Genomic DNA, 25,675 nt, shown 5'->3' with positions numbered 1-25,675 from the left:
ATATTTATTTTCAAATATTAAGTTTCATAATTCAGTTTTAATTTATAAATTAGTGTCATCTTACCAAAGTATCCAATAGATAAATTAGCAAAACATACTCAGAATGTAAAAAAATAAGTCTATCATTTCTAAGGGCTACAGATGTATTTTATAAATTGAAAATTGGGTTGAAAGTGACCTTTGACCTTTGAGCAGACCAATGTCTTACCATTCTCTGGGTCACAGACTCTGTTTGAGACTGTAATGAAAATTACAAATTCTTATGGAGGAGAGGGAAACAATCCATGTATAAAATTTCACTTGAAATGTCTCAATTCCTTGATGGTCATTTGGAGTTCCATTAAAAAAAAATACCTGCAGTATATATAGTGATTTATTTTAGGTCCTTAACATACCAATGATAATTTTTACATGCTTCAAATTATTAAAGTTGAATTTTATGAAGACATTTTAGTCAATTTGATTTTTAGGTGAACTGAATATAGGTGAAATGTTCTGTTTTCACAGTAGCAATGGACACTAGGGTGCCCTAAACATACCCTATGCTACCTTCCTTTATTATCATAGGTTGCTTATTCCAAAGTTGGTACAGTTGGCACTTTTACTTTTTGGTTAAAATTAAATAGAGTATCTTTTCTGAAGATTAGTTTGTCAGCAAGGAAAGTTAGAAAAAATTAATATCATCCTCTTCTTTTAGAAGAATGAATTAAAAATCTTGTTTCTGTTCCAATTTTATTACCTGTAGTAGGAAAATATTTATTTTCTGTTCCTTATGTGAAATTTATGCCGTAGTGTACTGATCTTTTTCTCACTTAATGCATCGCTCACAGGATCATAGATGTTGCTTATATCTTGGTAGGGCACTGTGCATGAATAAAATAAAGAAGGCTTCTGGGCCTTTACGATAGGTACTTCATCCCATCTATCTGCTGAACTGAAATATTTGCTAAATGCTTTCTATGTGTCTGCTGGTCTTTATATTATTTCACTGAATGCTCACAATATCCCTATGAAATAAATATTGTTTTTCTTATTCATCTGTGAAATACAAATGAAAGCTAGGTGCTAGGGTTGTGCTTAGGGTGAGTAACATATAGACATGGCCCTTGACTTCATGGCACTCATAGTTTAGTGGGGATAAACTCGAAAAAAAATATGTGGGGTTAATGGTATGATCAGGCAGAGACAGAATACAGTGGGAACAAGTACCGTGGACTTCAGTCCGAAGAAAGGACTTCCTAGAGTGAATGACAAATGGTTCCAGGTAAATTGTTCCATGTGGGAAATCCTGGAGTCTCAGGAGGGGAGAATGCCTTCTCACTGGAATAAAGAGTCCAAAGGCTGGGGAAGTAGTTTGGGGACAGTTGAGTAAACGGTCTTGCAAGCCTTGTTAAGAAGTTTGGACTTGATGCTGAGAGTAATGAAAGCCAATGTTTCAGGCATACAGCAAAGTGATTCAGTTATACATACATACATATATATGCACATATATGTATATACACATATACATATATATATTTTTCAGATTCTTTTTCATTGTAGGTTATTACAAGATAATAATATAGTTCTCTGTGCTATGCAGTAGGTCCTTGCTGTTTATCTAGCTTATATATAACAGTGTGTATATGTTAATCCCAAACTCCTAATTTATCTCTCCCCTCCCCCTGCTATACCCTTTGTTAACCATAAGTTTGTTTCCTATGTCTGTGAGTCTATTTCTGTTTTGTAAATAAGTTCATTTGTATTATACTTTTAGATTGCTCGTATAAGTGACATCATATGATATTTGTCTTTCTCTGTCTGACTTACTTCACTTAGTCTGATAATATCTAGGTCCATCCATGTTGCTTCAAATGGCATTATTTCATTCTTTTTTATGGCTGAGTAATACTGTATTGTGTATATATATACCACATCTTTTTTTATTGAGGTATTTATTGATTCACAATGTTGTGTTAATTTCTGCTGTACAGCAAAGTGATTCAGTTATACATATATATATACATTCTTTTTTATATTCTTTTCCATTATGGTTTATCACAGGATATAGAATATAGTTCCCTGTGCTATATATTGCTTTATTGTTTATCCATTCTATATATAGTAGTTTGCATCTGCTAACCCCAAATTCCCACTATATATATATATATATGTGTATGTATACAGACTTGATGACATAGAGAACAGACTTGTGGTTATATATAAAAAATGCCATATCTTCCTTATCCATTCATCTGTCAGTGGACATTTAGGTTGCTTCCACACCTTGGCTTTTGTAAATAGTGCTGCTGCGAACTACAGACTCTCTTCCAAAGTGCCTGTGCCATCTTGCATTCCCACCGGCAATGAATGAGACTTCTACTGCTCCACAGCCTCACCAGTATTTGGTGTTGTCACTGTTTTAGATTTTAGTCATTCTAGTAGGTGTGTTGTGGTATTTCATTGTTGTTTTAACTTGCAGTTCCTAACAACATAATACGTTGAGCATCTTTCCATATGCTTGTGTGTCACCTGTGCATGCTTTTGATGAGATGTCTGTTCAGATCTTTTGCCCATTTTTAAATTGTGTTGTTTTCTTGTTATTATCTACTTCATTTATCCTATCAGTAACTTTATATTTAAAATGCATCTCTTCTTAATAGCTCATAGTTGGGTCTTACTTCTTTTGTCCTTTTGATATTCTTTATGTTTTAGTATGTTTAGTCCATTAACGTTTAATATAATCATTCTTGTGGTTGGTTGTAACTCTAAATTGTTTTCTATTTTTTCCCACTGATTTTTGTTCCTCTGTTTCCTCTTTTCTACTTTTTAAAAATTATTTGAATTTTTTTTGGAATTTGAGTTTAATATACTTATTGGCTTTTTAGAAATACCTTTTGAATATTTTTTAGTGACTGTTCTAGGGACTACAATACACTTCACTAACTTTTTATAGTCTAATTCATGTTAATATTATACCACTTTTTAAAATGAGATACTTTGCTTTTATTCCTCTTCTGCTCTCCTTTATGCTGTAATTGTCAGATGTCAGTTATCTTTATAAATTTGAAACCCCACAGACAATTCTATAAATTTTGCTTTAGACAGACATATATTTTTAAGAAATTAAGAGGAAAATAGTCTTTTCTATTCATTCTAATGGTAACCATTTCTAATACTCTTCTTTGGTTTCTGAAGTTCTAACTTTCCCTGTTGAAGGAGTTTCTTACACTTTTCTTGTAGTATGATTTTGATGGCAGCACATTTTGTTAGATTTTATTATTGAAAAAGTCCTTTATTTCACCTCTTTGAAGGATTTTTCTCTATATATAAAATGCTGGTTTCACAAGTTTTTGTTTTGTTTCCTCATCATTCTGAACTTTAGGCTATTGTTTCATTGTCACCCAGTTTCCATGATTTCGATGAGAGTCCTTGGTCTTATGACTGTTGTTCTTTGGCTGCTTTTGAGATAGTATCTTTATCTTTGGTTTTCAACAGTTTGACTACAATGTGCTTAGGTGTGGTTATCATTTTGTGTACATAAGTTGGGATTTGCTGAACTCCTTAAACTTGTAAATTTGTGTCTTTCATAAAACTGGGAGGTTTCTGACCATTATTTCTTCAGATAATTTTCTGCTTTAATTTATCTTTTGTTTCTTTCCTGGGAGTCCAATTACATTACTTAAGATGTTTTCACATTTGCTCCAAAAGTCCCTGAACTCTGTTCCTTTTTCCATTCCTATTTTCTTTGTTTTTCAAATTGGATAAATTCTATTGATCTGTGATCAAGTTCACTGACTCTTTCCTCTGTCATTTCCATTCTATCTCAAAGTCCATCCAGTGAATATTTTTCAAGTATTTTAGTTTTCTATTTAATTTTTAAAGTATTTTCTATTACTCTACTGATTTTTTTCTCTGTTTATTACAAGCATTATTTTCCTTTACCTCGCGGTTCTTAGTTATAGGAGCTGCTTTAATCCTTGTCTGATAATTTTAACATCTAGATCATCTAGAGACTAGCAGCTATTGGGTATTGTTTTATTTGTTTGTTTCCAATGAAAATAGGTCAAATTTTTCTGCCACTTCATATATTCAGTAATTTTGCTTTGTTTTCTGTTTATAGTGCTTTGTGGCGAAGCCTTGGATTCTCTTGTATTCCTCCAAGAGTATTGATGTTCCTGTTTTAGAAAGCAGTTAATTTGATCCAACTCAATATCACCCTTGCAGGTGTCAGTGATTCAAGTCTTAGTTCAGATTGCTTTTATTCAGCCCCATGCATGTACGGTTCAGGGGTCAGCCAATGTTGTGTAAATTTTTACACACAGTCTGTGGTTTCTCTTCTCTGCCTCTCCATATTCTGGTATTTCCCAGTCAGCCAGAGCAATGTTTAACCAAATACCTGGGCGCCCTGTGACCTGGTCAAGTTGATACATAAAATTAACTATCACACCATATTAGGCTCGTTGTTATGTTTTGGAAGACACACACTGTTCACGTAAAGAATTCTGGTTTACTCTTCATTAACTTTCATGCAACTTAAAGTTACAAACCATTGACAACAGTTTCTTCTTTCTGCACTGTAGTCCCTCAGATCTACCTATATTTTTAATCCTCCTTTTCCTTAATAGTATTGTCAGATAAAACTTTCTGTGATGATGAAAATGCTCTATATTCTATATCTCCACTATCTAATACAGTTTTGAATTTGCTGCATGTTGCTTTGAACTCTTGACATGTAGCTAGTGTGATAAAGAATTGAATTCTTAATTTTAATTAATTTTATTAAGTTTAAACAGTCACATTTGGCTAGTGGCTATTGCATGGGCAGTGCTACACTAGAACATATTTTTGCTTTCTTTGTTGAAATGTATTAGTTATCTGCATGTCCTCTTTGGAAAAATATCTATTCAGGTCTTCTGTCCATTTTTTATTCAGGTTGTTTGGTTTTTGATGTTGAATGAACTGTTTATATATTTTGGATATTAACCCTTTTTGGTCATATCATTTGCAAATATTTTCTCCCTTTCTGTATATTGTCTTTCGCTTTGCTGATGGTTTCCTTTGCTGTGCAAAATCTTTTAAGTTTAACTAGGTCCCATTTGTTTATCTTTGCTTTTATTTCCTTTGCTTTAGGAGATGGATCCAAAAAAATATTGCTACAATTTATGTCAAAGAGTACTCTGCCTATGTTTTCCTCTAGGAGTGTTATGGTTTCTGATCTTACAGTTAGGTCTTTAATCCATTTTGAGCTTATTTTTGTGTATGGTGTTAGGGAGTGTTCTAATTTCATTCTTTTACATGTAACTGTCCAGTTTTCCCAGCACCACTTATTGAAGAGACTGTCTTTTATCCATTGTATATTCTTGTCTCCTTTGTTGTAGATTAATTGACCATACATATGTGAGTTTATTTCTGGGCTCTCTATTCTGTTCCATTGATCTATGTGTCTGTTTTTGTGCCAGTACCATACTGTTTTGATTAGCTTTGCAGTATAGTCTGAAGTCAGGGAGTGTGATTCCTCCAGTTCTATTCTTCTTTCTCAAGACAGTTTTGGACATTTGGGGTCATTTGTGTTTCCATACAAATATTAAGGTTATTTATTCTAGATATGTTAAAAATGCCATTGGTATTTTGATAAGGATTGCAGTGAATCTGTAGATTACTTTGGTGAGTATGGTCATTTTAACAATATTAATTCTTCCAGTCCAAGAACACAATATATCTTTCCATCCGTTTGTGTGGTCTTCAGTTTCTTTCATCAATGTCTTATAGTTTTCAGAGTACAGGTCTTTTACCTCCTCATCCCTAGATATTTTATTCCTTTTGATGCGATGGTAAATGGGATTATTTCCTTAATTTCTCTCCCTGAAATTTTGTTGTTAGTGTATAGAAAAGCAACAGATTTCTGTATATTAATTTTGTATCCTGCAATTTTACCAAATTCACCAATGAACGCTAGTAGTTTTCTGGTGGCATCTTTAGGATTTTCTGTGTATAGTATCATGTTATCTGCAAACAGTGACAGTTTTACTTCTTCCTTTCCAATCTGGAGTTCTTTTATTTTGTTTTCTTCTCTGATTTTTGTGGCTAGAGGACATGCAGATAGCCATCAGGAACATGAAAATATGCTCAGTATCACTAATCATCAGGGAAATGCAAATCAAAACCACAATGAGATATCACCCACACCTGTCAGAATAGCTGTTATCAAAGAGAACAAAAATAATAAATGTTGGTGAGGATGTGGAAAAAAGGGAATGCTCGTACACTCTTGGTGGGAAAGTAAATTGGTGCAGCCACTGTGGAAAACAGTATGGAAGTTTCTCAAGAAACTAAAAATAGAACTACCGTATGACCCAGCAGTTCCACTCCTGCTTATGTATCTGAAAAAAAACCTAAAACACTAATTCAAAATGATACATTCACCCCACTGTTCATAGGAGCATTATTTACAATTGCAAAGATATAGAAGCAACCTAAGTGTCCATCAACAAATGAAAAGATAAAGAAGATGTGGTACATATATACAATGGAATATTACTCAGCCATAAAAAATAATGAAAATTTGCCATTTGCAGCAACATGGATGGACTTGGAGGGTATTATACTCAGTGAAATGAGTCAGACAAGACAAATGCTGTATGGTATCATTATATGTGGAATCTAAATAATACAACAAACTAGTGAATATAACAAAAAAGAAACAGACTACCATTTATTGAGAACAAACCTAGTGGTTACCAGTGGGGAGAGGGGGAGAGGGAGGGCAATATTGGGGTAGGGGATTAAGAGGTACAAACTATTATGTACAGATAAACTGTACAACACAGGGAATATAGCCAATGTTTTATAATAACTATAGATGGAGTATAACCTTTAAAACTTGTGAATCACTATATTGCACGCCTGTAACTTATATAATGTTGTATATCAACTATACTTTGATAAAAAAGTAAATAAATAAAATAAATGTAGCTGAGTAGCAAATTTCTCCAATACAGTTGTCCCTTTGTATCTGAGGGTTTTGCATCCTCAGATTCAACCAACTGTGGATCAAAAATATTTGAAAAAAAATGCCAGAAATTTTCAAACAGTAAAACTTGAATTTACTGCCTGCCAGCAACTATTAACATCATATTTACATTGTATTAAATATTATAATAATCTAGAGATGATTCAAAGTATATGGGAGGAGGTACATAGGTTATATGCAAATACTATGCCATTTTATTTTTTTAATAAATTTATTTATTGTATTTATTTATTTTTGGCTGCGTTGGGTCTGTTGCTGCCTGCGGGCTGTCTCTAGTTGCGGTGAGCAGGGGCTACTTTTCATTGCGGTGTGCGGGCTTCTCATTGTGGTGCATTCTCTTGTTGCAGAGCACGGGCTCTAGGCAAATGGGCTTCAGTAGTTGTGACATATGGGCTCAGTAGTTGTGGCTCGCAGGCTTAGTTGCTCCGCAGCCTGTGGGATCTTCCCAGAACAAGGATTGAACCTGTGTCCCCTGCATTGGCAGGCAGATTCTTAAGCACTGTGCCATCAGGGAAGCCCCCAGTACTATGCCATTTTATATGAGGGACTTGAGCATCCTTGTATTTTATTGTCCACGGAGAGTCCGGGAAACTGAGGGACAGCTGTAATTTGCTTTGATTTATTCAGTTAATTAAGTAATAATTTATAGGGTGACACTATGTGTAAAATTTCATGGTAAGCATGATTTTCACTGTTGTTCTCAGTCTTAGCATCTTTTTTAAAAGATCTTTTTTCTGTTATTTTTTTAATATCTGAACGTTATTGGTCTTCCAACACACACACACAGTCAAAATCCTTTTATCTTTATTGTCATATAAAAAGTAAACTAATGTGTTCTCCTCACAAATAGTCACTGCAGTCATTCCCCTTTTACCAATCTTTCTAACTATGTTAAAATTATTTTATGTCCATATTTTTTTTCCATGGAAACTGTTATTACAAACTAACAGTTGTGCTGCATTTCTGAAGGTTTCTGCCCCTCCAGTATTTTCTGGGAAAATTACTTTTAAGCTTGTCAAGAGACTTCCCTCTTAATCTCTGCTAATTTCCTAAGTGTTGATAATTACTGCTGATTGAATTAGGTATTGTTGATCTCTTTTATAGAAATAATAACTATCTTTAATAGTAAGACCTCACAAAGAATGATTTCATATGCTTAATTTTAAACTGTAGATATGACCATTTCACACACTGACTGATGATTTTTACTTAATATATTATAAAATTTTCAATTTATCTCATGATATTTTGATTTTTATCATTTCAGGACCACCAAACAATTTTGAGAGCATGGGCTGTAAAAGATTTTGCTCCAAATTGCCCTTTGTATGTCCAGATCTTAAAGCCTGAAAATAAATTCCATATCAAATTTGCTGGTAAGTTTGGCCTTGAATGAGATCCTTTGAATTGCCTCAAATTCCCATTTTGATTGTAAGAGTTATGTCTCTGAAGTTAGTGGTAACTTATTACATTCATGTTTCTGTAGAACAGAAGAATTTCCTTTTTATCATCTACTTGTTATGAGGATTTATTCACTTTAAAATGTGAATTTTTGTGGTGAATTTTTACTTTTTTATATAATTTGGTGATTTTAGTAACCGAACTTGCTGGATACGTTAGTAAGCTTGAATAGATTAGCCGTGATTAGTTGAGTACATAATATAGACACAGGTTTCAAATGTTATACGTACTAATTTATACTTATGTTTACATATAGATAGACAATACTTTGCTATAGATCATTTTATAAATATATAAACTTACCACGGAATAGAATAATATAATATATTCAAGGATTTTAAATAGACTTAATTTGGGGGTGGATTTTGAAAACAATTCAAGAACAAGATACATGTGAATTTTTCATTCAGGCGCTGCTTTTAAAATAATTATCCACAAGACATTATACTTTAAACTGTTAGAAAATTGAACAGTAAAATGGTACTTTATTTTTTTCTTAAGTGCTTCTGTAGGAATTGATTTTGATCCAGGCAGTAATTTATATACTTTTTTTTCAAATATAAGAACCATTTTTATAAAATTTCACCTTAATGGTCTAAACCTTCAAAAATCGTTAAAATGTAAATCATTTTAAGTATGCATTTGCAAAATGTATGTCCTTCAGAAGATGTATTCACATACCTTAAAATGCTTACCTATTAGCATATGATATTTAAAAGAAACATTATAAACACTAAGAAATTTTAAAATAATGATGAGAATCATGAAATTATTGCTATTCAATTTTCTCTGACTCTTATCTTTTAACCTTGCTGCTAATGACATCACTTTTTTCTAAAAAAGTATAGGAAACAACTTAAGGCAATGACTCTCAACTTTGGCAGCATTTTACAATCTGTTTTGAAGATTTTTTTAAAGTACTAACCAAAGATTCTGAGAATTTAAATGGTCTCTGTGAATTTAAATGGTTTAGATGGTGCCAGGGTTTCTTTAAGCCTGTTTCCTAAACCGAAAATTAAAAGTAACAGTACCTCCTTTGTAGACAATCTTTTGAAATTGAATGGAAAAATACATGTAAAGTATTCCATTCTTGGCCAGTTACATTTGTTATTAACATTCAAGAAGTGCCAATTATTTATCTAAAAAAAGTTTGTAACTAAGCTGCCTTATTTTTAATATTATTTAGGAAAAGGAATATTTTTGCGAAATCTTCATACCTCATAATGACTTGCTATGATAAAATTTTTAGGAAGATAGTAATGGCACAGCACTGAAGTTCTTAAAAATATATTTAACTTTGAGTGCCAACATTTAAGATTTAGCTCAGCATATTAGTATTTTTGCTCCTATATTTTTCTCTTGTTAAATGACCATAATAATATAATGTCTCTATTCCATTGTTTAGAATTAGGAGTAAGGATTAAATAAATAATATCTGAAACATATTAGGTCTTCAATAAATGAATATTGAATGTGGATCTTAAAACAATATGTCGTTTGGGAAAACAATTTTTACTTTTGAATGTGCTATAACTAAAATTCAGAGCAGATTTTAGTTTTTCTCCCTTTAGCAAGCCATTGATGTGCTCACAACAGACCAAACTCACTGGAATTGTCTATTTTACAAACAAATCATTTTACAAAATGATTTGAATTGATTCTTTCACATTCTTATTTTGCTGTTATTTCGATAAATCCATCAAAATGAACAGTTTTAAAATTCTATCCCAATAGTTTATCTCATTATTTCTCATTTATGGCATCTGCTGAAATTCGTTTTAATAATGTCTGTATTCTTTTATGGCTGAGATTAAAACATCTCAGAGGAACTCTTTTTATAATATGAAAAGATGAAAGCACCCTGGTTTCATTAAAATGTCATAAGAAACAGTTTGGGGTGATGTATGAGACTCTCAAACCAATATAATGTGCTTTATATCTCAGCATGAGGTTAAAAAGATTATGGACTTAACCTTTCAAAAGGCAGTATATCAAGCTGTCATTTCGTTGGTGTGGTAGGTTGTTAAAATAATGGCTTCCAATGAGCCATGCTCCCTGTGTCTGTGTCCTGTTGTGATTCCACGTTGCGGCTTCTTCCATGAGGAGGTGTAATCTATTTCTCCACCCTTTGAGTATGGGTTGTCCTGTCACTTGGCTTTGACCAATGCACTGTGACAAAAGCGGCATTGTGTGACTTTAGAAACTAAGCCTTAAAAGGCCATCCAGCCTTTGCTTGCCTTTCATAGGAACACCACCCAGAGACTGCTTGTGAAGAATCCCGATTTAGTCTTTCCAAGGATGAAAAATCACATGGAAAGTGAGGCTCATCCATCCCTGGCACCCCACCTCCCTAGCTCCCAACTCACCCATCAACCAACCCAAAAATCCATGCTGACGCACAGAATGTTGAGAAATGAAATGATTATTTTAAGCCACTAAATTTTGGAGTCATTTATTATACAGCAATAGATAATGAATACTGTTTGTAATAAAATAATAATTGCTTTAATCTTAAATCATATTTACTTGGTAATATTATATTTTTGTCCTTGTAGTCTCATGAGTATTAAACAGCATGATTCCAATTATCACAAGATATAAAATATATTTTTATTTCCATTTATTTAATTACTTTCTTCACGTCCCCTAAATTATAGAACTCCTAGCATGACTATCATTGATGTATTTTTTTAAAGTAAATCCACGTTTTTAAAATATGAAAGGGAGAACTTCAAAAGTCAACTGATATGTATGGAAAATATTAGAAAGCAAAAACATATGTAGCAACCTAGTAACTATTACTTTATGCAGATATACCATTTATATAATTTATGGATCATTTTCTCCTGAACAAAAAGACTGTAGGCATTCATTAAAGTAAATTATGGAATTGTTACACTATTATTTGAATGAATTATTATAGTATTAATTATAAAAACAATTATTATATGAATTATTATAGTATTAATTATAAATACAATTATTTTCTACATTTTGATCAGATTCACAGAAGAAAAGTCCATATGGACATGATTTCAGCAATAGAAAAGATATGCTCTTACTCATGTCAACAAGAGAGAAAGTTAACATAGTGAGCCTAGAGTTAGAAAGAACAAAATCCTCAGGAAAATAATAGTTACAATAAAAGATTTCTGAATATGAGCCCAAGTATAAATTGTAATGATTCAAGTAAAATAAAAATATCCTTCACAGATAATTTGATTATTTTAATCACAACAATTTTCAAGAAGAAAATAAACACAAATTGGTTCATAGAAAAACAGTATTTATTTTCAGCAGTTTGCCCTTTTTTATAATAAATTTGTCAAAGTGAATAGATATATATTGCAAATTCTGGAATGAGGCTGACCTCAGTCAAATCTTTGTTCTATTATGTAATGACTGCATGATCTCAGGCTTCTTGATCTCTCAAGGTTGAGTTCTTCAATATGTACAGTGAGGGTAATAAGAGAAACTATCCCATAGGGTTGTTATGATTAAAAAAGTTACTCAAAAGAACATCAGCCACTAGTAATTAGTACCTATCAAATTGATGATTGTCATGAATCTTGAATACCTATGTCTCACCCTCCTAATAGTCTGTATTATCTTTGTCTCCAGGAAAAGTAACTGAGGGTTTCCCATGAAGCTTTACAAAGAGCTTATTATAGACATTCAAAGAGCACATAATTTTCAGTTTGCACATGTTTTCCAGAGAACAGAAAAAGAAAGATGTCTCCCTAACTCATTGTATGGGATTATGGCCTTGATACAAAACTCATTAAGCATAGTATGGGGAATGATAATTAGAGACCAATTTAGTTGATTAACATGGTTGAAAAATTATAGAAAATATATTAGCAAAGTAATGTATTTAAAAAATAATGTATCATCACCAAGTTGGAATTATTCTAGAAGTAGATCGTCATTTCAAAGAAGAAAATATTATTATTATTTCAATGGATACAAAAAAGCATTTGAGAGAGAATTCAACATCCCTTCAAAATTTTAAAAACAGAAAAATATAAAATGCTAGGAAGCTACAAGTAAGGAACTTCTTAACCTAAGGCAGGTTATCTACAAAATAACCTAGAGGAAAACAAATATTTAGTGGTCACATATTGAGAGTCTGTCTTTAAGATTATGTACAAACAAGGATGCCTACTAAAACCACTTTTACTCAGCATTGTCCTGGAAATCCTAAGGCATGCGTTAAGACTACAAAAATAAATAAAAGGAATAAGTATTGGAAAAAGAGAAATAAAATTGCCATTATCCACATATCATAAGATATTCTACGAAGAAAATTCAAAAGAATTTTCTTTTTTTCCTAGAATACCTTTTCCTTATGGGAGCTCATCCATTTATTTGATTTCCAAAATTGAGTCTCTCCCTCAAATATCCACTATGAACTCCTGTCTTGTTCCTCTAAATAAATAGTCAGTGTCTCCTGTTAGGTTTCTAATAGCTGTCTCAAAATTAAGATATCTAGAGATAGTTACTGATTTTCCCTGACCTAAAATCTGTTTCACCCCCATTCTTCCCAGCAGCATCTATTAATACTTAGAACTCAAGCCCAAAACCCATGAGTCTTTCATTATTCCATTGTTTGTATCCAGTCCATCAAGTGGTATATGGTTCCACTCCCTGAATATCTCAGGCTTATCCACAGACACAACCCTTGTCCATGCCATAATCAGGTTTTACTTAGGCTGTTTCAAAACACTCCCTTTCCTTTTTCTCCTGAGTATTTACAAATTGTATCTATAAACTTATTGCTGCTCTCATATTCCCATCATATTTTCAATAATGAATGTCATTTGTGTATTGTAGGAGACAGTTACATCTTCATACCATCGATGTCAGCCTAAACTCACTGTTTCCTCCTTTCAGTATATGGATGCCAGCATTCTTTCACAGCTTTGTTTTTATTTTTTTATATGTTTTTTTTAATTTATTTTTGGCTGTGTTGGGTCTTCGTTGCTGCGCGTGGGCTTTCTGTAGTTGCGGCGAGCGGGGGCTACTCTTTGTTGTGCTGCGTGGGCCTCTCATTGCGGTGGCTTCTCTTCTTGCGGAGCACGGGCTCTAGGCGCGTGGGCTCAGCAGTTGTGGCGCATGGGCTTAGTTGCCCCACAGCATGTGGGACCTTCCCGGACAAGGGCTCGAACCCATGTCCCCTGCATTGGCAGGTGGATTCTTAACCACTGCTTCATCAGGGAAGTCCCAACATCATTATTTTTAAATGACTCTAGTGGATTATTTTTTGTCAACCTCTGTAGGTGAAAAATTGAATGGTAATATAGCTTTGGTTATGTTAAATCTTTTTTCCTGTGAGAAATAATTTTGTCAATGCACTTCTTTTTTAGAAGTGGGAATTGGTACTGAACATAGGAAGAGGTAATGGCAGTGTTCCCTAGCTATGACTAATAGAAAAATGTGGTTTTATAACATCTTGTACTCTTTGTCAGCCTCTTGTGGGACTAGCAATTCCAGTAAAGCCTCTCCAGGTCAAATATTTGACCTGAAATTACCTGGAAAAAAGATTCGCCTCCACATTGCTGAACTGTTCATAAATTGTCTCTCCTTAGTGACAAAACTGTGATGAAAAAGGCAAAACATTATAGTAGTTCAGTTTTTAGATGTGTTTCTGTAGCCCACGTTTTAATCAGAATAAAACCAAACCCATATCTTTTTCTTCACTGTACATTCCGAAATTCTTTAAAAAAAATACACAAAACAAAACAAAACAAATGGACAAGAAAAATATGTACCTGACTAGGAAAAGAACTCCTTTACTGCAAAGCCTTGAATGAACTTAAAGAATGAACTGTACTCTCCAGTTTGTCACTTGAATGGAAAATCTTTGCTGTTTGTCTCCTAATCAGATGAAATTACTCAGAAAATCTGTGAGAGGGTGAACCCCTATTATCTGAGTAAATTAATTGCTAAATTTAGGTTCCCACTCTATACTCCCCCTGCCAAATAAAGTGTTAGGTCATCTGTGACTATTCAATTCCCTTTTCTTTATCGACTAATTTTCTTTCAACTACTGGGTTCTCTGGAAATTTCCCACTTCATTTTAACAAATATAGGAAGGCATAAAAATCAAATTGATAAATTTTCACCCACAAGTAGGAGTAAAGAATGTAAACATATGTCTGTAAATAAATTTGTAGGAGTGAGGAACATAAAATCAATTTGTAAGTGATTTGTGAATTTTCTATGAATTTTATTTCCCATGCTTCGATGATGATATTTCCTAAGTAACAGATTTGAATTAAAGTTCCTGAATGAATGGAAGAATCAGACCACAATAGTAAAGTGCTGAATGAATAAAATTCTTTCTCCTTCACCACTAAAGTGTGCCGAGAAGAATGATTCATGATACTAGAACTATAGGAGTGAGTTCTGGCAACTTAAAAAAAGAAACAAAAAAAGATCTTAATTGCAAAAAAAGTTAAAATGGGCAAAAGGAAATACTTTCTAACAATATCATTGACAATACTCTATAAACATATGTTTTTCTTATAGTATATAGTCATGGATGGCTACCGTTATAAAAACAATATTGTTTAAAATCACACACACACACACACACACACATACGCACATATTGGAGAAATGATTTGACTAAAAGTTTAGCCATCGGTTTTTACTGGCGCACCAGACACTCCAATGCCTCAATTTTTCCTCCCCAAAAAGAGAGTGGAAAAATATTTCTAAGCAATATAAATATTGGAAATTATCTTAGCTGTTTCTAGATAACATATGTATGCACAAGGCTTGGCTTTTACCAAATGGTGATGTGTGAGTTCTTCATGCTGAATAATTTCTTCATTTCCCATATACACCCACATAGACACCATGTTAAACTTCATTCTTTCAACCTACTTAAAAACATAATGCTTTGAATTCTTATATTTTCAAAGATAAATTACCAAAACTTTGAAAATTCTCCATTTTTAGATGGAAATATTTTCTTTTTGATTTTTGTCTTATTGTGAAGATTATCAGAAACCACTTAACATAAGGCCATCTTTAGACCCAGCACAATTTGGAGTTTTTACTTTTTTTTCCCACTATTTTTCACTTTGCAAAAAAATCAAACATACAGTTTTAAAATTATACAATGAAAATGTGTATTACCCCCATTTACGTTCAACAGTGAACATTTCCACATTTGTTTCATCTTCTGTGTATTACACACACACAGACACACACACACACACACACACACATTTTTACATAAGCATGTTTTTCCTAAGAATGACATTCTGCTACATAGCCAAGATAACATTTTCACCCCTAAGAGATGAAAATCAACATTTTATTTTTAATTGCATTTGCTTTTTAAGTTTTTTTGTAGAAGTAATTTTAGATCAACAGAAGAATGGTATATATAGAACAGAGCGCTTCCATGTAGCCTTTCACATAACACCCTTCCTGGAATGTTAACTTCTTATATAGCCATGGACCATTTAATCAAAAATTTAAAAATTAACATTGCTGTGGATTATTTTTAAGTTAAATGCATTCCTGTATTTTGCTCCTCCTAATAAAATATCAATCTTGTATTTGTTTTTCCTTTCTGTGACTTTTACAAGTTTAAAATATGGGCCAAACCATATTTCCTGCCTTTTCTCTTTGACACTTGATTAATTGCTGCTGACCATTAGGTTTTTAAAGCCATTTTCTTGAGGACCGCTTATAATTTAATTAACTCAAAGCATCTTTATGTTTTTCTCCATTAATTTTCTTATGGTTGTATATTTCTCAAAGATTCATTTTCATGATTCTGGAAACCAGAGAAGCGTGTTTCTTCTTCTGTCTTAGGAAAGTGCCAGACATATTCTATCACAACCCAGGCCTATGATTTTCAGTCTGTAAAGTAGTTTCTTGATATGAATGTTTCATAAAGAAAACCGGTATATCCTCTTTTATTCTTGCTTACTCATTCAAGACATTTTTATTGAGTCCTACTGTGAGCAATAAATTGTTCTAGGCACTAGTGGTATAATGAAGATGAAGATGGAGTAGCTATCTATTCCAATGGCAGATTTTCTAATTTCCTTTACCTCTAACCCTTTAATAACCAGGGAGTGCACCTTTACATTCATCCCAAGAATAGCATTTCAACTGAGCTTTTTCTTTCTACAGAGAACTTCATTTGTAACCTTAGAATTCTCCTCCTCAACCCTTGCCACCCTCCTTATATATCAAAACTCATGATCCCAATTATGTTCTAATTTAGTAAAGTTTTCATGATTTGATATAATATCCCTGTTCCTGGAATAGTTACTTCTGTATTGAAAAGAGTCTCTTAAAACACAATTTTTAACCCCAAAAGAATGAGATCCTAATACTAGGACAGCCAACAAGTGGAGAGAGCAAATATTATAATGGGAGTTTATTTAATCTAACATTGCCTCAAATCATACTGCATAAGGACATATTGTAAACATGCGCATGTGTGGGTGTTGTGTGTGTGTGCGATTGTGAAATAGGCTTTACTAAAGAATTGGAATGTTGTTGGAGAAGCGATGAGAGGCTAATGAAAGTTTTAGGTAAAGGTGTAAATTTTTAACTAGTTAACAGAGTGACTCCAGGGGAAATATGGAGCGCAGGGAAGAGGACAAAAAGGACCTCATGGGGTGATTATTTGGGAAGTTATTATATTTGTTCAGGTGAACGATACTGAGAGATTGACCCTAATGGTCGTTCAGGGTGAGAACGGATTCACGAATCATTTCAGATGTTCTCTAGACTTCATAATAAGTTGACTGTGAGAGCCACAGAAGAGTGAGAAATAATTTTATCTTTGCAACTTTCCATCTCTTGTTTGTGTATTCTCATATTTAATATGAATTATACTATAACAGTTAACGAATCTATTTGTAGTTGCTTAGATGTTCATTTAACTCGTATGATTTAAAAACTTAAATGATCTGTTAAGAATGTTGAAAAGTAATACTGTAACTCAGGAGAATAAAAATATGCAAAAATGTATGAAATAGTGAAAAGGAAAAAAAAAAAAGTACAGTTTTCCACCTGTGTCGGGGAAACCCCAGGTCTTTCCTCCTGTTTCTCTGCTGTGACCTTTACTTCTCACACCGAGCACTTCGCTTCTGACACTTCTGGTCACCAAATGTGTGGGTTTTTTTTTTTTTCTCCACACCAAGCAATTCTGTGCAACACCAGCTGGGTGTCCTACAATTCAACTCAATTCTGACACTGTCTATTCAAAGATAGCATCAGATCCCACAGGTTAAGGGACCAGACCTGCAAAACTCCCCCAGATGATGAGGTAAATAGATCAAGGCCTGGGAGGGTCCTGAGCACAGGAGCCTCTGTCCCTGTGGATTTGGGGTGCATCAGCCTCCCAGGGTAGATGTGTTCACCAACCTGGAAGCCCTCCAGACCCCTGACTACTGGTATTTTATGGAGATTTCCTCACGTAAGCATGACCATTTATTAACTCCACTTCCAGCCCCTCTACCCTCTCTGGAAGACGGGGTTGGAACTGAAAATTCCAAGCTTCTAATCACAACTTGGTCTTTCTGGTGACCAGTCCCATCCTGGAGCCATCCAGAAGCCCACCCAGAGCCACCTCATTAGGACAAAACATGCTCCGAGTACTCTTATCACTTAGGAATTTACAACAGTTTTAAGAGCTCCGTGTCAGCGACTGGGTTGAAGCCAAATATAATAACAAGAGATGTTCCGAGTGCTCTTATCAACCAGGATATTACAATGGTTTCAGGAGTTCTGTGTCAGGAAAACTGGGGATAGAAATCAATATATATCCTTTCTATTATCTCACAAAAAGCTTTCAAATAAGTAAGTAATCTTCCACCATGATGTGGTAACAAGGAATTCTACAGGAGAAGGAGTGACACAGGAAAAGAACACCAGAAATCTAGGTACAGACCCCGTAACTTTTTCTGCAACATTCGTTTTTTCTAGCAGTGTCATTAAAATATGTGTCCGTAGAGTGCTACTCTGGAGGTATTGGGAAATGCTTGGTATGAGAGTACTGTATAAAGTGGTAAAAGGATGCACATGCGGAAATCCAAAAAGGATGGATACATCAGCTAGTATCGGTTTATACAATTACGTGAAGCTTTCATGAGGAAATAATATGACCTGCACACAACATTTAAATAAAAAGACATCCATTACAGTTTTTATTGTAAGAATAGATGTAGAAAGAAGTAAAGTGTCTCATATGAGAACACATACATAAGATATACAAGATGTGGTGTGTATATAAATTATGCACCTATAAGTCATTGTTAGAAATTATATTAAAATGAAGAGTAATACAGATGAAATAAGCAAGATAGGAAATTCCTTAAAGTAGGGTAACAATTTTATTAATACTATTTATGTACATTAAATTGTATTTTATATGGAAATGTAATACTAGCTAGAAGGTAAGTTTGTTGAAGATGGTTGGTTTTTTTTGCGGTACGCGGGCCTCTCACTGTTGTGGCCTCTCCCGTTGTGGAGCACAGGCTCCGGACGCGCAGGCTCAGCGGCCATGGCTCACGGGCCCAGCCGCTCCGCGGCATGTGGGATCTTCCCGGACCGGGGCACGAACCCGTGTCCCCTGCATCGGCAGGTGGACTCTCAACCACTGCGCCACCAGGGAAGCCTGAAGATGGTTGTTTTTAATTTATTTATGCAGTTTACATTTTCACATTTTTCCCACAAGATCCAAATTATCAAGTGTAATTAATGCCATGAAAAAATTTGCAAATAGTTATATCTAAGCAGGGAAGATGTTAACTTAATTACAACAAGGGGTTATGTTTGTATAGGCTATAATATGTTTGTATAGACCTGAAGTATCACTATTATGTGGGTAAAAGATAATGTATGTGAACTTACAGATCTGTGCAATTAGCATATTTTTATATAACCCACAACCAACTCTCATTTAATATATTGATATAATGACAACTTTCACTGGTGCCCAGTTCTCATTTAAACCATCAAGCTATTCTGTGTAGTAAATCATAAGGACTAAATCTGATGAATTAGCCAATACCTAGTTCCTCCTTGAGAATGTTAAATTCACCTTCCAATAAGGAATGAAAAATAAGTCAATTTAAAAAGGGGTAGCTATTTTTAAAACCACCAAGGTGAATGTAATTAGCTGAGATAAGTTATTTCCAAAGAATTTTGGAAGTTTACATGTTTAAAAATAAGAAAAAGAAATTTGTAATATGTTGAAATTGTAAATTAGTAATTTTGACAAAATCAGTTTCTTTTTCGATTTTTTATTCATTATTAGGTTTTCAGCTTCTTAAGATTCAGTTTTGTCTGGAACTAAAAAAAATAAAATAAAAGCTCAATTATCATAAAAGAGGTTTTTGTGAACTTGTGTTATAATAGCCTTAAGATGATTATCTAGTTTAATTCCTAGGTTAAATGGTATGTGTACTTTTATGGGTTTTAATACACAATGCCAATTTGCTCTCCAGAAATGAATAACTTATCATTGCAGGAGTGAGCAATATTCCTTTTAACTTTTGCCCCTTGGCTGAATGAAAAATAATATAAGAACTATATTATTATTATTGTGGCAGTTGACATTTATTTAATGCTTACTATGTGCAATGACTACTTTTTATAGATTAACTCAATGAATTTTCTTTTTTTAATTAATTTTTTATTGGAGTATAGTGGATTTACAATGTTGTGTTAGTTTCTGCTGTACAGCAAAGCGAATCAGTTCTACACATACATATATCCATTCTTTTTTAGATTCTTTTCCCATATAGGTCATTACAGAGTATTGTAACTCAATGAATTTTCATCACAACCTTGTTAAGATAGTAGATTAGTTATCTATTGCTGATACTGAGTTAATGACTTCACATCTTCACAGTATAACCAGTAAACACTCATTGTCTCACAGTTTCTGTGGGTCAGGAATTTGGGAGGAGTAATAATCAGGATATGTGTGATGTTGCAGTAAAGATGTCAGTTGGGGCTATGTTATCTGAAGGCTTGACTTGGGCTGGAAGATCCAGGGTGGTCCCCTTTTCACTGACATGGTTGGCAAGTTAGTGCTGGCTGTTGGCAGGAGGCCTCAGTTCCTTACCTCTTAGACTTTTCCTTAAAGCAGAAGCCAGAATGTCCTTGCCTTGGCCATCACACTCTGTCATTTCCACAATATCTTACTGGTCACAAGATCAGTCCTATTCTGTGTAGGTGGGAATGACACAGGATCTAAAGCCTGTCATAGAGGCTGTCTGGAAGGCTAGCTGCCACAGGTAGATTCCAGTATTATTCCCCTTTTACAGATGAGAAAACTGAGACAGGAAGATGTTAAGTAAAATGCTGATGGTACCATAACTTAGTGGTACAGCTGGACCTTAAATGCACGTTTTCTGTCTCCAGAATGTGTGCTGTTAAGAGACATGTGGTGTTGCCACTAATAGTTTGTTTTAATTTTAAAGTTTTGATTACTAACAGTTGCACATTTCCATGTATCTATTGTATATTTAATTTGTGTGTGCATTTGTGTATAAAACATCGCTTTACCGTTATTTTCTACAGAGGTGACTATTTTTCTCTTAGTGAATTGTAGAGATTTTTTGTATTCTAAAATTACTAACATTTTGACTTTTTGAAAGTTGCATTTTTTTTTCAGTTTGCCAGTTGTCTTTCGGTTGTGTTCATGGTGTTTTTAACTAACAGAATTTTTGTCTCCTTCTTGCACAATCATCAATGTTTTCTTTATGATTTTTGCCTCTGGATTATCCAAGGATCCATCATGTAATAGTTCAAATCAGTTTATTTTTCCAATAGTTACTTTTCTTAAAGACAGAGTTTTTAGCAACCCCTAGAATTATCTCCTAAGATCAAAAAGAATGTGTGGATCGTGAAGGACTGAAATGCCTAACTTACTTCATTTTTTTGGAATCTGTTGATGTGAACATCATGTTGAAAAATTGTAGGGGTTGGTTGGTGGAAGAATAGTCCATAGTAGGCAAGGACTCAGCAAGACAAGACACATGCCTCAATTATCCCATTAAGTCAACCTCACTTTGCATTAAGAAACTCCTTTTAAATTGCATATGCCTCCTGGTAAAATTGAAATTTCAATCGTCTTTTGTAGGTCTCTTTATTAAGATTGTTAGATGAATATCTAATTGATAGTAGCGTCTATCTACCTGTTTATTTCTGTAAGCATGGACATTTTGGAGGGAAAGGAAAAGATTTGATTATTATGGGAGACTGCTGAAAAACAGTATTTAGGATACACTCATTGGCAGTGGCCAATGAGTGTATCCTAAATACCCAATGAAGAGAAGAGATGAGGTGAGAGTTTCCTTTGCAGTTTTGTCCAGAGTAATGACATGGCTGAAAACAGCTGTCTCAGGTTATACATGACAACTATAAATATGGCCATGGGTTGTCGTTTGCGTGGGTAGATCAGGCAGATCGTAGCATCTTCTGTCTTTGATAAGGAAAAGGTGTGTACTCACAGAAGTGCCTATTTCCACTTATTGTCTATTTTTAGGAAAGAAAAAACTTTACTTATCATGGGAGTTTGCTGTAGTTTGCTGTAGTTTGCTGCTTTTCTGTGTTATTTCAATCTGAAGTTTACATTTGTGTAAGACAGAGATACATAACTATACCAACTTGTCTAATATGATACTAGGCATCGTTGCTCAAAGCCTTAACGTGCTTAAAGACGTGGAATTCGAACTTATGCCTTGTGGCTCCAAATGTAATGATTCTTTCAGTCAAGTACAGGAGCACCTTTGCAACATTTTCCTACTTTATAATGTATTTCTACAAATGCTGGGATTATATTTTAGTCTTCATGGAATGTGTGGTTCAGAAAGTCTGTTTTCCAGTTTAATTGACAATGATTTCCAGAGATTTAGAGTGAAAAAGATATGTAGTGGAGTGTATACCTGTCCCCTGACGTCCTCCCAAGTGATTTCAGGCCTATTTACACTATTCAGACCCACAGTACCCAAACTCAATCTTCCGTTTTGCTAATTCAACCATCTAGTGCTATCTAAAGCCTTCCCCTCCACTTCATTGATGCAATGCTTTTCAATTAGCTTTTTAAATTTTTTTTGATGTGAGACCTATTTAATTTATTTTATTTTATTTTTTCACTTTGCTCTACAGCAGAGATTGGCCCAACATTGTAAATCAATTAGCTTTTAACGCAGTGCTACTCAAAGTGTGGGCCAAAAACCAGTTTCAGTCTACAGACTTTTACTAAGCTATAAAATAAATACCAAATTGACAGTGAGCATTTAGAAACTTTGATAGCAATCTGCTAGCAATCTGTGACACCCTAGTGCACCACAGTGTGTTGTCTCTTTGATAAGCGAGTAGACTGGTTTGGATCATATCATATTCATAGGTGAGTCACATATGGCTTGAGTTCTATACAGGCATGCACATTAGAACTGCATATGTGTCTGCAATGCATTGGAAATTAAAAAGAAAAGAAACATCTGTCCTTCATCATGAACAGCTGAGAAGCATAGCTCTGATGCCTTATCGGTCTAGAGTCTTCTGTGCCCCACCTTCCTTTTTTCTGTCCTGTCCTCTTTAAACCACCTGAACTCTGTGTCATTCAGCCAACCTCATATCTGTATATACTGCTTTCCTTTGTTTTAACTTTTTATGCCTCCTGATTGACAATAACAAACATACAAACAAACAAAATTCTTATCAGATGGATTCTTTTTTCCTGCTCCTTGACTGAGCCTTGCTAGGAAAAAAAAAAATCACACCGTGGATCAGACTTGTATCACTGTGAACTCATGGTCTGGCAGCTCACAGGCCCTTAACAGTGTGGATTTTTTTTTCCTTATCAAAACACACTCTTACTCTTGCAGTTACCATTTCAATCTTTAGTTCACCTCTTAATTCTTAGGTAGGGGAAGCCAATGAGTGAAAATTTCCTCAGATTTTTGCTACCGTATTTTCCTAGTGTTACTTCCTTTTCACTTACCATTTCCTGCTTTTCTCCTGTTACAATAGGATTTCCTTATCTCCAGGCTGGACCCCATCACGTTGTACCTTGTCAGCAACCTTGTGATATTTTTCTCTCCTTAATCTTCAAACCTCTTTCTTTGTTAATTTATCTCCATAAAAATTTAAATATCCTCCTGCCTCTCTGATTTACTTTTAAGAAAATCACCTCTGCATGCTTTCTTCACCTTTCAACTAACTACTGTTAATTATCCTTAAAAATCTTAGTTTAAACATCACTTCTTTGGGGATACTCTTTCTGATTCCTGCAGAGCAGGAAAGGTATCCTTTTGTATCTTCTTAGAGCACTTGCATTTATGTCCTTTATAAAATTTATCGCAGTATATTTGCTACTAATAAATTTTCTAGAGATCTTTCAAAATCCCTTTGAATCAGTGACTCAAATCATTTTAGTCCAGCTATGATTTTGGGGTGTGTGTGATTGAAAAGCAATGGAATTGATTTCAAGGTCAGATTTGGCCACATTCCTTCCAAACTCCCTCATTAAGTGATGGGGTTTTGAGAAACGTGGTGTTTGTATTTTTTCAGTTCAATTAAGAGGTTGTTTGAACCACTTGTCCGTCTGGTAGCAAGTAGTAAGCTTTAAAGTAAGTTCAGGGGAGATTAAAACCACTAGAAGATTCACTTATTGTAATGTGCTTCCTTAATCAATTTTAGACTTGTATAACTTTTGTAGAGTTCTTTATAGGCTGTGTGAATTTAAGTTAATAATGGATTTAGGCAAGTAACTTGACCTCTCTGAACATCTAATTGCTTATCTGAAAACTGTTTAACACAATATATATCATAAAACTTTTGTGAGGTTTAATAACACACATGCATACATACATATATATGTACCATTTAGCATAAAACTTGAAATCCTATTTGGGATTCGTATTATTATAATATATTAAGGCAATTCAATAACTATATCATTAACTCTCATGACATCAATTACTATCATGAGCTAGTGAGAAATGAATACTTTCGGTTAGTACCTAAATAAATGGAGTTCTGAGGTCAGCAATTTTTCAAAAAATATTAAGACTGCTGTTTCTGTGACATGTTTTAAAATAAAGGAGGTTATTAAAATTTAAACTGTTTTGCTCTAGGATACAGGAAATGATTCCCCTTTGAGCACTTAATTAGTATGATACATTAAAAAAATTACAGCATTAACATAAGGATTCAAGCAATTAGAAACACACAAAAATGTGTTTTATACTCAATCTTACTGAAGTGAAATACGTCTGTTTATAGAACGTTGCCAGCGTCAAACTGGGTTGAATTCTGTATATTTAATAAGCATCTTGTATTTAGATCTTGTGAAACTAAATGACTTTTAAAGCTTTACTTAAACCTATTCTTAGCCATTGAATGGTTCACAGTCCTAGAATTGGCAGAAGTATGATGTCTGCTCATGTACACACACAAACACACACACTCCGACTGGTATTTTATTGATTAAACAAACAGGATCAAAATAAAACTCGATTGTTAGAGATTACTCTCCTCGAAGAAAAAGAAGCAATTTTCATGGCAATCAACCCACTCATGCTTATAAACAGAGTCTAATAAGCAAAGGCTATGTGAGAGGTTTATAATGCAATTTGTTCAGTCGGTCTATGTAATAAACTCTTTCCCTATAAAATAAAAACAAATAACATTCAATTTTTAAAATTTACCCTGTTTCGTGTTTCTCTTTAAAAGCTCTTTCTCCAAAGGATATTTGATTTCTGTAAATCAAAATCCAGGACTAGATTGGTTTCATGCACTGTCCACTGTTGCTTACTGCTTTCTGAAGAGCTGTTACCTAGCAACTGCATGGAAGAAGCTTCCAGTACTTTAAATCATAGACAAGCTCAAAAAATACTGTGAGGCAGACTTTTAAAAAAATATTCTGACTTGTTAAAATGTAATTAACAAATTGATTTTCCATAAAGCAAAAGGGCCTTGAAAATAGATTTGATCGTATCTATCTATAAATTTGTAGCTTTAATTGCAGTTGCTTATCTGAAGAGCTTTTAAATCAAAAATAATAAAAATAGCCATAAAACAGAAACCACAAATCTCACATAATCCTGCTATTTTAAAAGTCGTAGCCCTTGAAAACTGTTTCCCATTCCTTAAGAGAGTTACTATTAACATTTTGATTCCCATTCTTACAATTTTTCATGCTTATTC

General features: G+C 33.8%; 1 protein-coding gene across 11 annotated transcripts in view; it reads left to right on the top strand.

Annotated features, from left to right (window-relative positions):
* The window catches only part of KCNT2 (potassium sodium-activated channel subfamily T member 2), a 413,914-nt gene that overhangs the window by 251,671 nt on the left and 136,568 nt on the right, over nucleotides 1-25,675 (top strand). For all 11 annotated transcript variants that reach the window (XR_007476555.1, XM_049708188.1, XM_033415453.2 and 8 more), the window contains one exon: nucleotides 8,280-8,388. Coding sequence is in view for 10 of the 11 variants with exons in the window: in XM_049708188.1 (XP_049564145.1) it covers nucleotides 8,280-8,388 (109 nt within the window). In the remaining variant the exon portion in view is untranslated. The remainder of the gene's footprint in view (nucleotides 1-8,279; nucleotides 8,389-25,675) is intronic.

This window comes from Orcinus orca, chromosome 1 (genome assembly GCF_937001465.1).
Source record: "Orcinus orca chromosome 1, mOrcOrc1.1, whole genome shotgun sequence".
Classification (NCBI taxonomy): Eukaryota; Metazoa; Chordata; class Mammalia; order Artiodactyla; family Delphinidae; genus Orcinus; species Orcinus orca.
The sequence above is the reverse complement of the archived record's forward strand: the minus strand, read 5'-3'. Positions and strand labels throughout refer to the sequence as shown.